This window comes from Rhopalosiphum maidis, chromosome 2 (assembly GCF_003676215.2).
Source record: "Rhopalosiphum maidis isolate BTI-1 chromosome 2, ASM367621v3, whole genome shotgun sequence".
In the NCBI taxonomy this organism is placed as follows: Eukaryota; Metazoa; Arthropoda; class Insecta; order Hemiptera; family Aphididae; genus Rhopalosiphum; species Rhopalosiphum maidis.
The window spans coordinates 37,167,420-37,183,098 of NC_040878.1; the positions used below are offsets into that span (position 1 = coordinate 37,167,420).

The 15,679-nt window shown below is 26.9% G+C and overlaps 1 protein-coding gene across 1 annotated transcript; it reads left to right on the top strand.

Moving 5' to 3' along the window:
• The first annotated feature begins 236 nt into the window (after positions 1 to 236).
• On the top strand, positions 237 to 15,077 carry LOC113554248 (sodium-independent sulfate anion transporter-like). Its single transcript, XM_026958003.1, has 10 exons — positions 237 to 255; positions 3,203 to 3,420; positions 8,738 to 8,933; positions 9,152 to 9,372; positions 10,428 to 10,575; positions 10,853 to 11,017; positions 12,468 to 12,770; positions 13,073 to 13,218; positions 13,300 to 13,624; positions 14,425 to 15,077. The coding sequence occupies exons 1-10, from the start codon at positions 237 to 239 to the stop codon at positions 14,574 to 14,576; spliced, it is 1,893 nt and encodes a 630-aa protein (XP_026813804.1). The 3' UTR covers positions 14,577 to 15,077.
• The last annotated feature ends 602 nt before the right edge of the window (positions 15,078 to 15,679 follow it).

Genomic DNA, 15,679 nt, shown 5'->3' on the forward strand with positions numbered 1-15,679 from the left:
GGATTTGTGCCACTCGAGTCGGCCGCAGTTCTTAGATTAGTTATATAGACGACGTGTAAATTATGCAAAAAACGCGTCTTTTCAGTCGATCATCAAACCTAAGGACGCAGCGGATCGCGATTCGTCGTGAATTCGCCCACGACCGTATTGATAACAGCTGCAGGTGATTCGAAAGTCGTCCGACCACCGTTTATTATTATTATTATTATACTATCGGTTTTTGTGTAACGTCGAAAATGCACGAGACGACCAAACGTAAGTCATCCCGTCCTCGCTGACGATATATTCTCCTATTATTATTAGGCTATGTGCACACATCATTCGTGTATTTTATTGTATTGGTGACGATTAGCGAATGAAATGTTTCGTGAATAATATGAAAACGACTGACATCTATCTATAAAATGTGTGGGAAATATATATTAAATAAATAGGTGCATATTATATTGCTGTCCATAACTGTCTTAATGACTCGGGGTAAATCTGGTCCGTTTTCTTCTGTTTTTTTACAAAACCTTTTCGGAACACATTAGACTCTATTCTCGATCCCAAACGAGATCTGATTTTTGTATATCAATTATTTTGTTTAGGATATATTGATTAATATTGTAGATTTGTATAATAAATGATAATACTATATATAGTATAATATTATAATCATAGGCGTAACCTAAACTCTTTCCACGTGTGGGCAAAAATAATTTTTGCTAATCTCTACACATTTTCATAACCTTATTTAAATTAAATTTTTATGATAAAACCGTTTTATCATTTTTACAACCATTTTTCATTTATCTCATTTTAAGCAAACATATTAAAACTACTACTTTTTTTAAAACCATAATTAATGCTTATAGTTATACAAGAATTATTACAAGAAAACTTTATGCCTGCAATTAACTAATAGTATAGTGCAGTCGGTGGGGGCAGTTGCCACAATTCACCCCTGCCAAGTTATGCCCATAATTATTAAATAAACACAAAATGTTTAATTTTTGAAAATAAATAAATAAAACATAATAACAAGAATACAAAGAAATAACTTTATACGATTCGGTTTGTAATACCTACAATGTATAATTAAAAAAGACATATTTTGAGGGGTTTTGTATTTTTCTTTTCAATTTTGATTTTTGTATATTTATAATTAATTTTTACCAATACCGACCACAGCTTATAAGAATTTATAAGTAATCTCATGGTTAATTTATTATTTTATATTTCTGACCATACAATTTATTAGTTTTACATTGATATGTTTTTTTTATGGTTTTATTTTTAATGTACTCGTATAGTCCTACATTTCTAAGTATTGTAAAATTCTATCCCTATTTGTTGGTGTCTGGTGATTATTAACTACTACTATATTAATTAAAATGCATAAAGGTTTTTAAGAATTAATAATCAAAAGTAAATATATTCTAAAATAATATAAAAATCAAGTGATTTATTTGTTGTATAAATGTCCATATGGACATAATATTTTATTGTATTATAATTGCTGTTGATTAATTCTGATGTCTTTTTTAGCAGAATATATATTTATGTATACGTTATCTAAAATTATTTTCGTTGTTTCTTTCCTACATTTTAAAACCAATATATATTACTACTTATATTTTCACATTTCACTTTATTATGAGCTGAACGGCGTTTTTAATGTTAAATATTAATTGTGCTATTTTTAAAAAATGATTATTTTAATATTGTATGGTTTTAAGTAAACGATGTGTAGGTACCTATTAATATATTATTTATAAGTTTAATACATAATTAATCAATTAGCCTAATGGCTAATATTATTATGTTTGAGGTCTATCGAAGGTGTTTTATTTGTAGTGTTTTCCGGACATTCGTTCTCGCAGCTTATAATAACACCACAAAATAAAATGTTATAAATGTTATTCATGTAGACTTACGTACCTACTTAATATAATTTTAAATCACAAATGAGAACGTTCAGTTCGGATGATGAACAATTGGAAGTTTTTAAAGGTACTTCTATAAGTTTTGTATTAAATACATTTGTGTACATATTATGTTTTAATTTGTTGATTTTAAAAATTGTAATAGCTCTTGACTGTTATTATGACGTGAGATATTCAAAGTATTCTTTCAAATTTATTTTTATATGAACGACGATTTCTTCGAAAACATATTATGAAATTACGCAGAATGACCAGAATGTTGCTCGCAGCAGCTTGCGTAGTTGTTAACTAATAAGTTGTTACAGTAAAAATTATTATTCAACACAATCATAAAATGTTTTAATGTAATAAAATGTATTTTGTACATTTTATTTTATTTAACTTTAACGTAATATTTTGTTGTTCTGTTTGGTGGGTGATTAACAAGTTGGCATAGTTATAGAACCCTCCTTAAATGATATATTATGAAATCTAATATAAAACATTTGAAAAATGGTTCTTAAGGATACTTAAAAATTTAAGAAATCAGGATTTGAATAAATTATTTAAGAAAAAAAGAGTGTGGGCATGCACGGTGAGTCGGTGAATTGCCGTGAATACATCTTTTATAAAATAAAAAAGGTTTTTATATATTTATGACTTTTATTTGTTCAACAAATAATGGACCTTAAAAGATAAATAGAATTTCTCTAATGCAAAAACTCTACGTACTCCTGCTACTTTATTTTAATTATCTATTACGAAACTGTCAGCAGTATTTAAAATAATATCTAATATTATTGTCTTATATTTCATTGTAAAAACGATTTAATAATTTATATAGTTCTATTATAGTAACATATTATATTTATAGACCTATAATTCCTTCATATTCAACTAGTGTTAATTGATCTTGTGTAGTTCACAAGTCTCGTTAAAATTTACTGTGGATATTTTTAGAATGCACACCTAGAAAAATAATGCTCTTTTTTTGATATTAAGTACGTACTAGGAAGTAATCATATGGAGCTTTGAATTTTGTAATTTTAAGTATAATCCAATAGATAAATTAGCTGTGTAGAATGTAGAAAAAATAATAATTATACATAACTACCTTTGTATGACAAATATCAAAGAATTTCGGAAGTTTGAGTACCTTCTATAATTTATATTATTTAAATTTCATTTCAAAATCAGTAGTCTATTTTACATTAGTTTTGTTATTTCCAAAATTCTTTCTTGTGTAAGAGCACGTTTAATTATATTTAAAATAAAATTATAATTAAACTTTATAGCTAACTTAAACGACAATGTCAAGAAAAAGCAAGTGCAGAAGTCGATTAATAACCAAAAAATCCACGAGTTCCTTCATCAACATGTACCTATCACAAAGTGGCTTCCAAAATACAATAGTAAAATGGCGATGGGTGACATGATAGCAGGTATCACAATTGGCCTTACGATGATACCACAAAGCATTGCATATGCGTCTCTGGCTAATTTATCACCACAGGTAATTTTTTTTTAAATATATTTGATCAATACTAATAAGATTTATGTTTTATTTTATTTGATACTCATTAATTTTCTTGTGTTTTGTTCATATCCATTTTTTTTTAATCAGGATAATTATCTCGGATAATCTGTTTAAATTTAAAAATAAAGTCCAATAAAATTCATGTATCGTATGTGCTAAGTGCATATAGTAATGTATTTTGTCCGTGTACTGTGTTTGGGCAATTTTGCTAAAGTTCTATGATTGTTTAATTATTAGGTATATTTAAAAAAAACACGTGTCTATTGTCTAAGAATTCTTACATAATATATTATGTAAATACATCGTATTAATTGAGTAAATGTTATAAATTAATGATATTTTATATCTATCTATTTTTATATACCAAGTACCAACGGTAACGGTAGCAACTGATAAAGATATTTTTCAACATACTCACAAAAATAATCTATAAAATAACAAAAAACAAAAACATATAAAAGTTTACAATTTTACATTAATTTAATATGTGTATAGTAAGACAATAAGTCACTTATATTTACACTAAGTGTCTCTAAGAGGACTTAAGAGAGTCACACGTCCACTTTTAAACGGGTTTAGTAAAGAAAATTTAATTAGAACAATTAAAATATTAAACATATTCAAATAATAATTTTAAGTAACTTACAAGTGGATCCATGTTAGTACTATTATTGTTTATTATATAATTACTGTGATATTAAGAAAAATAGTTTTGTGGGAAAAATAACCGCTTAAACTAATCAGAGTTACGAAACTAAATCCATGATAAAGTAGACAATTTTTTCTATGCCATAATTTTTTTAATTATCGATGTCATTAGGTAGTAAAAAAAAGGTATTGTTGTAAAATATATTATTATTATGTTTTAAAGCTTAAATTATTTTTTTATATTAATAAAAAACAAACAAATGAAAATACTATGACACAGTAATAACAATATTGTCTTTTATATCATGTTTATTATATACATTTCGTTTCTCAACTATTACTGTAGTCAGAGTGGTTTTTTTTCACGTGATACGATTCTTACAAATAATTAATGTGCGTGTGGCGTCCTCTATCGAGGGGATTGATTTCGACCACTAAGCATGTAGAGTCTCCCCGCACTACCAAATGAATACATTTTGGCAAATGTCAATATTATTTCAATTTATTTATACATATTTATTTCAAGACTCAAATAAAATCTCCGCCTACAGTCATAAGCAGTTACACGAAATACCCATATTATGTCTATGCGTGCTTGTTGAATTCGTACATAGAAATTGCAACGAAACATTATCTTAATAATAACACTTGTTGATATAAGAATAGAATCAAAATAATTATAGAATCTATATTTAATTCAATATTAAGATAAGTTGTTTAATATACAAATATACGGAAGTATCAATGTATTTAGTATTAGGTATGGTTATATAAATGTAATTTATATAAGCGCACGATATTGTTGTGGCGTCAAGTGTGAATAAGTGATGTTTTACGTCCTAACTTACGGACGTAGGAACCTATTATTCCCCTTTACGGAAATAATCTTCAATATTTAAACAACAGAATACAACGTACGTATAAAACTTAAAATGGATAAATCAATATAATATAGATTACAGAGACTAAGTATAGTACAATACTCAAACTTAATTATTTTATTGGACATAGGTACCTATTAGACAAAAAAATATTTAAATATGCGTATAAGTGTGTAATAACCAAAAAAAAACCATGTTCAAATACTATTTATAATCAATTGTACAACTTACACGATGTAAATGAACTATCGTAATAGTTAAAGGAATCAATATTAATTCGAATAATAATCTTTCGCACCAAATGGATAACGGGTAAGTGGCAATATAGTTTTATGATTCTTTGTTGGCTATGTTGCACATTATTTCGTTACTCAAGGATTATATTTTTTTCCACCGTGTAATGGGAATTAAAAATACTTGTATGTATATTGTATATGATATACAATATATACAATATATTATTGTTGTCACTGTTCAATGTTTTCCGGATGCATAAATAATTATTACGAGGAAATATAATAATTACGTATCGTAATTAAAACAATACTCAGTACTTAGAACGAAATGCGTCAGTAGGCACTATGTAGACTGTACATTGAATATAGACATCGAATTGTCGAACATACGACATACAATATTATCGTATAATATAGTTAGATTGCGTAGGTATATTTATGTAACGCAATATAGTGTTATAGGCTTATATAAGTTATAGCTTAAGTCTGGATTTGTAATTAATAGGCACTACAAAAACCTTGAAATAATATGCATTTATGCACAAAAAAACCTTTTGATATTCACCAAACATACTTTTGAAATTTTAAAAATATGCAGAAAATATGATCTTATCCAAAATGATGTGTTCATAATTTTTTTCGGTCATTTTATCTATAAAAATCATTGAAACATAATAAGATTTTAGATTCATTTATATAAAAACTATTTAAGTATACTTATACAAATATTTGATTAATATAGTTTATGAAAATAACTTTTATAATATTTTGTATACAATTTATTAAGTAAAATATATCAGCTTCACAAAAAAAAAATAAAATAATAATAATAATAAAGTGACAATCTAAAAAAATTCAAGTATTTGGTTTATGAAAATTGAAAATTACTTTTTATGATCTATTGTTTTATTATAACATACCTCAATACGCGCATGTATACATAACTTTAATAATTAGTCATTACAAAAAGTTAGATAGACGTAGCCTTAAATATAGTAGTTTATATAATATACCTACATGAATACATAATATATATATAATATGAAAGTTTTATGAATAGGGAACGGATTTCCTAAATTCTCTAAAAATATGTCTTAAAAAATACGGTTTGATGCACTCATAACAGAATTTTTTTTAAAAAATTCACTAAAAAAATTATCTTAAAATTATTTTTGATATTGAAAAAATTTGTTTAATTATTTAAATATTTATTCTTAAGCATTAATTGTTCGTATGATTTTCATCATCGTCTAGTTTTCCTATCTTCTTTATTACTTTTATTTTCCAAAAAATGAATGTACAATTATTTAGATAGATACATTCGTTAAACTTTTACCATGTGTTTCATAATAACACTGTATAATCAAGTGCCGCTTAATTTTTATTGAATTTATTGATTCCTATATAAAAATGACTTAAAAACATAAAAAATGCAAAATAAAAGTTACATTTTTAATTCCTCGATTTATGAAATAAAATTTGTGCTTGGAAAGCAATGTTTTCGAAAAAAAAATTCAATTTGTGTTTAAATCCGTTCCTTATTTATGAATAATGTACAAATGAAATGTTATGTATTATAGTTCAAACTTCAAAATCAATATTAAAATGCCATAAATACTTTGTATTTTATGGAATATACGAACGAGCGTTACCCTATGAACAATTTTTAAATAAAAGAAATTTAATAGCGACTAAGAAGTCGATAAATCAATTATTTTAAGTGGTTATTTTCATTAGCCGCTTTCTTCAAACAGTGATCGATCGATGACTCTTTGGTCTACAAATGTTTTATTTTTATTTTATCATAATATTTCTTTTAAATTGTAATTGTAATTTAAATTTCTTAAGAATGAGGTCTAATCATTTACTTTTATTTCCATTATGCAAAAACAAACCTAAAAATTATTTAATATCTTCTAAGCTTCTAAAATACTCAAATAAATCATGATTGAAATGTAGACATTATAATAAATAATTCGTTATCATAATAATAATAGAAATAAAATAATGAATACATATCAGAAAATGGTATAATTTTTTTAAATTATATAAACGACTTTAATTCTTGTATATAGTATTTTTTAATTGGAATATTAAAAGTTGACACGATTTTAGTCTGCTAGTAATTGTCAAATGTTATCTATTACTACGGCTACACATGACCATTATAATTATAGTTGTTTTTATTATTATAGGTCAATAAAAATCAATATTAAGCTGTATAAATTCGGGGATTAAAATCAATTTTAAAAAAATATTAAGAACATTAAAAATTCTGAGAACGTTATTATAACAAAAATCCACACTTGTGGACCTCTCTCCTCACGTTATTGATGTTGTTGTTATTTTTTGCCACCAAATTTATTTATTGTACAGTAAAGTCCCGTTACAAGAAACTCCAGGGGACCCAATATTTTTTTCGTTATAATGGAAATTTTGTTGTAACGAAAATTCGAATAAGCTCTTTATAAGCCCTGCTTTTCAGGCAGGGGACTTCTATGACTTTCGTTATAAAGGGATTTTTCGTTGTATTGGTATTCGTTGTAACGTGAATTAACTGTACATAAATATTATATATTTTAAATATTCTTTTGTTTGCTTAAAAAAAAAAAACCTGTATATTAGCTGGAGGGAAATTTACTTTTACACGAATTATATTATATATTAATTATTATTATTGAGTATTATATAAATACTAAACACAACACAATTCTGCTATGAAATAATAGGTAGGTATGTGCTTTAGTTTTATAGCTATTTTTTTTATTTGTTTACTGTATCTATATAACAACGTTCGGCGTACAATAATGAATAATGATTATAGTCACTTATTCACTTAGATATGAATTTCAAATTGCTGTATGGTTAGGTAATCTATTTATCGATTTGTATGATTAATGATCACACACATTACATTATTACTAACTGCAGTTATTATTACATTGTTACAATTATTATTGTAATAAGCTAATAAAAGTTTAATATTTTTATTTTATCATAGTGCAAATTAAAAATATAATAACAATAGACAATAGGTATATTTAATAAAACCAAGCAAATCTAGCGCTGAAAATGTACTTTATATTATACTTATTTAGTATGTATATATGGTGTTTGAAAAATTCATGAAATATAAAATATTTCAAAATATTTTAGTATTTTAATAAAATAATAAAGTCTCTTTTTCTTTTTTAAAAAGTTTAATTTTTACGAACATTTGTCATTCTATTTATAAATTTTATAAATGTATAATATGCTAAAAGCTTATAAGGAATTGCATAGGATTAAACAATTTAAAGCTACAACTTATGGAATATATTATTATTAATTAATAAATAATTATCATTTATCATCAATATTTGTATTAAAAAATTCAATGATTCACGTTTTTGTGAAATATTTCAAACACTATATATTATATAATATGTATAAAGTTAAAAAAATAGCATCATAATGTACACCACTTAATGAAAATATACACTCAACATTACAAGAGTTTTGTCATTTTTTTTTTTTAAATACATTTAGATTGGGTTGTATTCAGCACTGATGGGAGGGTTCATATACATGACCTTCGGAACCGTTAAGCAGGTTTCCATGGGACCTACGTCTCTAATGGCTCTACTTACTTACGAGTACACAAAAAATTTGACTCAGGAATATGTGGTGCTTTTGACATTCATGTGTGGAATAGTTGAAATGTTGATGGGATTATTCAAACTGGGTAAGTCGTATTCGGATGCGAATCAAAATAAAATATAGCTGCATTTATGGGAGAGATATTTTGGATATTGCAGGATTGGACAGCTATTTGGGTATAGATGTATATCTATACGAAAAAAAAATTAATACAATTATGAAAACCTTTCAAAATAATTATTTTTATTTACCACTAAAAAGATATATCACGTTTACATAACTAATACTGAAATTAATTTACAGGATTCTTGGTTGATTTTATCTCTACACCGGTGACATCTGGCTTTACAACCGCTACTTCAATTATTGTCGTGATGTCACAAGTAAAGGGTATTTTGGGCGTGAGGTTTAAAGGGGATACAGTCAAAGACATATCGGAGAAATTGATCGAGCACTTCCACGAGAGGAGGAGCGGTGACATGATTTTAGGGCTGGGCGCTATTGTTGTAATACTATCATTGAGGGTATGATTTATATCAGTAGTTACCTATATTTTCAAGTAAAATACTTAGATAATTTTTTATTATTGAATTAAATATGATTGCCATAAAAACTATATGGTAATAAACTTAAAAAAGGAAAAATATGTTTACATATAAAAAATACACGGGTAGGTAATTTTTTTTTTTAATTTTTCATATTTTAAAAGAATTTTACTTGATTTTCTAGTCAATTTACAATATTTACACAGGTAATATAAATAAAAAAACTTACTTCAAAGTTCAAATATTGTCGTTATTAACTCATAACACAATCATAGGAATAATATTTCAAATAAATGTATTTTTAATATGCATACAATGTACTTATATATACATAGTAATAGCCAATAGATATGCTATTAAGATTATATTAATTACCAAATCATTAAATATGCACTACAAAATCTATAAAAATTGGATAAAATCTAAAACGTCACTAAAAACTTTTGATATTTCATTCGTTAAGTCATGAAATTGATCTATAATTTAAATAATAACAAATTTAATGAGCAATAGGAAAAAATATGCTTAAATCCAACAAAGCTCAATACTTATTATATTATTGCTTATACTTCTCCAAATTAGTTCCTAACCTTGAAATTGACATCTTCATTGGTTCCAAATATTTTATGTGTTCTATGTCCAAATTGATTTTCAATTTTTTACACAACACACACAAACTGTTACTGCTAGAATTTTTCAAATAAATCGGAAATTTCAAAAAGTTCAAATAACTTTTGCAAAAGAAAAAAGTGAAATTTAGTATTTTAATTAGATTATTATTTAGATTATAAGGTTTTTAGGTTTATACTTTATTTTATACAATTTCTATAACTTTTGAGAATACAAATAATAAAAATTAAATTTTTTCTCAAATTATACCTACTAAATGTAGACAGTCTATATAAAATGAAAATGGATGTTGAAATCGCTTTAGAAAGACATCAATCTCGGTACTATAGCGCATAATAAAAACTTATCAATATTATGAATTCGTTTTTATGATAATATATAATTATAAATTACGTCTTTTCTAGGAATTACGTAATGTGCCAGTCAAAGGGATTATGAAAAAAGTCTTTTGGTTCATTTCCTTGAGCCGAAACACATCCGTCGTTTTACTTGCAATGTTTATCACGTATTTATTTGAATCCAGCGGAACTCCACTGCCATATTTGACCTCAGGCAAGTATTTAACGTGGTTCATTGATTCGTAAACCGTAATACGTGGTAAAATATTTTTAGCAAGAAATTTTATAGATGTATAATGCAATATAAAATGTTTATCATTATCCAATAAAAAAAATATTATTTATTTCGATAATATTACTGTTATATTAACACGATATATTTACGATATTGTGAGGATGATTGGCTTTTTATTCTGCATATTAAGTTAATACTTCACGCGTTTATTGTATTTTAAAATTAAAATAATCGGTGTGTTATAAATATTTAACAGACACTGCTAAAACTGGACTGCCGTCATTACGGTTTCCGCCCTTTGGATACACGTCAGGGAACACGACTGTCACGCTGCCTGAGATGTTGTACGAGATCCGGTCTGCCATATTCATCATACCACTTGTATCGGTGTTGGCCAACGTATCCATTGCTAAAACTTATGGTAAACGACACGTTGTGTGATTGCTATATATTATTGTTCGAAACCGTCGACGGGAGGGTGAGAGGAATATGAGTAGAGGAGATGTACGGATAAGCTGTTGTAGGAAAATGTCATGTCATCGATAATAATATACAGGGTGATTCAGTGATTCACCAATCTGATTTTTGGAATTTTTAAACATTGTTAAAGATCGTTTTTAAAATTGTTTGATAGTTTTTGTGTTACTTAAGGAGTATTTTATGAAGATATAACTTTATACTATGTATAGAAGATAATAATATAAACATTTGTGCGAAAATTTTAAGTTTTTACGCTTATTGTTTTTTTCAATTATAACAAAATAAAAAAATTAATTTTATTAAAAACTGGCTTAGCCTAAAAATTCCCGATTAAAAATTTGTTTTTTGTTTTCCCTGATTATAAAGAAAAGTATTGGATTTTTTTACTTTTAACAATAATAGTAACCTCCAAAGTTCCAACCCAAAGTACCAATTAGATACAATGACACAATGTTCTACCAGAAGCCACGATAACAATCGAAGCTTTTTTACCGCCCCAAAAGGCGACGATCGACAGAAAAAAACACACATCGTTGTAAAATCAATATATTCTTCGCTTTGTTGAGAACCTATAAAATAGGAATGAGCGCTGTGAGCATGTTTGGTGAATCACTGTATATTATACACCCATTATATTTTATACCTAATCAGTTTCACGGTCAAATTTGGCTAAATGAATATAATGTATTTAATTTAAATGGCTAAATGTATAGCTATTATAGGTAATATGATTTGTTCGTTTCGATTGCCGCTCATTGTTAATGTAAGTAATTCACGCATTCGCAATCCATTGCTATCTTTTCACAGACGTCTTTTGTAAGTCCGTGTATCGTATCAACGACTGATACAAACATAATCTTGTTTTTTATTCTGAGAAAAATTTTACGAATACTCGAGATTTAATGTATTTTTAGAAAAATCTTGGACTTGATTATATTACTTTATGGACGTTACATTCAAAAGAGATGTGAACAGTGAATATATCATTAAAAAGCATTGGTAAGTTTGTGCAACGTCCATTTATCGACAAATGGTTAGACTGCAAGTCGCGAGGTTGCTTTTCACTAGATTTTTTTTTCTAATAAACTGTCACGCGAAATATTAGATTCTCATGAACTCTATATTTCTATAAGTCTTGTTTCAACTGTTGTGTTCTTACTCGTATATGAGCAGACTCTACGTAAAGACGTCTACTAAGGGACAAAGCCGAATAAAATATAATATAAAATAAATAAATAATAATATACATCACACTTTGTGTAAGGTATTTATAATTTATTATCATGTCATACTCCGTATCATCGTTTGTTATTATTTGATTATAGTGTTTTTGTGCATTATACGCGTCGATCGACCGACGAATCTAATTTTTTTTTTGTACTGCGCTTTAGCTAACGGAGGTATAGTAGAGGCCACGCAGGAGATGTTGGCTTTGGGCATGTGCAACATAGCAGGGTCGTTCATTATGTCGATGCCCACATGCGGTGCGTTCACTCGGAGCGCCCTGAGCCAAGCTAGCGGTGTCCAAACGACCTTGTCCAACATATACGCCAGCGGTTTAATATTAATGGCCATCCTGTTCCTCACACCTCATTTTCATCTCATCCCCAGGGCGATACTATCCTCGATTTTGATCAGTGCTGTATTGTTCATGGTAGACTATCAGATAGTCAAACCCCTCTGGAAAACTAACCGTGAGTTTATTATTTGCGTACCGAAAATATGATTATGAAATTCTGTACCCCGTGTAACTGCTTCATTACCGTTTGTGCGTGCCAAAATAAAAAAAATGTCATTGTCCAATACTGTTTTTAATTGTTACTTTAAATTTGAATATTATCATTCAGAAACGTTAGTTTACATAATGATATAATTTCAGTTTTAAAAGTTCTCAATATTACTATATTAGTCAAATAATTTGATACTATCCGTAAAAAGTATCAATGTACATGTATTCTTCATCAATAATTTTGACATTTTGTATAATTTTTTTTAGGAGCAGAGCTATTCGTTACAATGGTCACACTTTTGATAAGCCTTTTCTTTACCGTTGAAGTCGGTTTACTTGCAGGCATATGTGCAAACATTATTCATTTAGCTCTTATGTGGTCCAGGCCTAAATTAAAAATTGAATTAATGAAAGTGAGAATTAATTTATTTTATAACTAATAAATATAACAATATTTCTAATATGTATTATATATTACGACAATTTAATAACAGTCCAAAGGAGTAGAATTCGTGTTAATAACGCCAAACAACGGACTGTATTTCCCTGCGATAGATTATTTGTACAGAGAAATCATGCGAATCCCAAAACAAGAAGGCTACGCAAAAATACCGTTGATCATAAACTGCGCGCACTTGAAAGGATTGGACTACACTGCTGCCAAGGGATTGTGCCTGATATCTTCGGAGATTCAGGCTAAAGACCAACGTTTTATCGTTTTAAATGCATCAGAAAAAATGCGATACGTGTGCCGGAAGTCCGGGTGCAAGTCGATGGTGTTCTGTAACTCGTTCGATGCACTACCAGCTTCAATTCTAGGTACCTATTGTATAAATACAAAAGTGGAAAAAAAAGTTATTTTTCACGTAAAAAATTAAGTCATTTAAGTTTAACTTCAAAATAAGTCGTTAAGTTATAAATTAAAATCATTTAATAATTTATAATTATATCATAATTTTTAAAATAAAATTGATCATCAACGATATAATTACAAACAATTACAAAAATCGTAAAGTATATTTTGCGTAAAACTTAAGCTATAAAAGAGGAAACCTTAAGAATATTATTAGTTATAGCCTTTAAAATCTACAATTGTCTAGTTTACTCATTTGAATGTTTTTTTAAAATTTAATCAAAGTCCGAGGCAATTGAATTTTAATAAACTTTATTAAATTAAAACTTCATTAAACGAATTTAACTTTTTATTTTATTATTATTTGTAAAATATATATAGAATCTAAATAAAAAAAATAATACAATAAGTAAATAAGTTAAGAATTTGTATTGTATTTGAAAACTTAGGGAGAATACGTTTTTATTAATTATTTAATAGACCACGTGGCTTGAGAAAACGGTATCCAAAGTTTCAAATAATAATACTAAATTAAAATAGGTATACTATGATTAAGCAAATTAAAAGCATATTATATGGCTCAAATTTGATTGTTTGTTGTAAGACAAAACAATATTATATTAAACACCTACATTAATTTGTTCAAAAAATTAAATTGATACTTGGAATTTAGCCATGTATTTAGAATTTTGAAACATTGGTTTTTGACTATTCCATACAAATATCATCTACAGTCATAAACCCCGTTTGTTATTCTGTCCGTTAGGTGAACAATGCAAAGAAAAATATACACTGAATAACTCATCGATGAAGCGTAACGATACCGTGGCCATCGACGTTCCGATCATGCTGGCCGAAGTGACTCCGTTGTTGAATGTCAAGCCTCCGAATGGCAACGACACCAGAGTCGATATTTAACAGTGATAAACGGTTAGATACCGGAGGTATACCTGTGTCCAGCACACTCAAATTTTCTCCCATTTGACTCCCTTCCTTGAATTTTTTTAAAACGGTCACTCGAATTGTCACCCGATTTTAAAAACATCGTTCCATTGAATTGCCTCCCATTTTGTTCGACTCCTTGCGTATTGAAATATAATATCGATATTCGATATTCGTATGTTATGGGCGGCAATTCGAGTGAAAAGTCTCCTAGATTTGGAAGGCAATTAATTGCGTCCCTGTGTTCTGTACATCTATTATTATTATATTAATTTATATAATATTATTGTATTAAACGTTTATTTATTTAATACAATATTTATTATAATTATCGTTATATTCTTTAACATTCGACTGTAAATACATTTTTTGTAAATAAACGATTAACACGTCATAATGTTATATGGCTTATATGACTTATATGTGTAACGGATTTTCATTATTATATTGTGCTTCGGCGATTATTGTTATTATGTATTACTGTCATATTTTATTGTTCCGTTTCTGCGACGACTGCCGTGAAAAAATTTTTCGTATAGAATATTTTGTATTGAATTATAATAAGTGTATATTATATAGATAACATAATAATACTATTAATAATATACTCGTTGTTAAAATATTTGAAGTTAAATGATTTTATAAAAAATTAAAACAGTTTTACAACCGTAGTTTTATCAATAATCATTGGTGCTTTATCTATGAAAAATTATCATCAATTCTTATTAGTATAATTGAGAATATTGTACAAATATAAATAAAAAATAATAATAATAATAATAGTTATATGTATATATTACTAATGCATTAATATTATATTTTAGTAATATTTAGAATATTAAATACCTACGTTAGTATTTGTATTATAAATTTTAATAAGGGTATATACAATAAAAAAAGCTTAATTTTCAGTTTAATTAAAGATAAAATTATTAACAATGTTTTATTGCGCACCGAATATGTACGAACCTATACCGTCATGTTTATTACTCATTTCACCGTAAAAAGAATAACAACATTACGTTTTCCTCCTTAACACAAGAAAAATTAGAAAAAAATTTTTTTTATATATATACTTT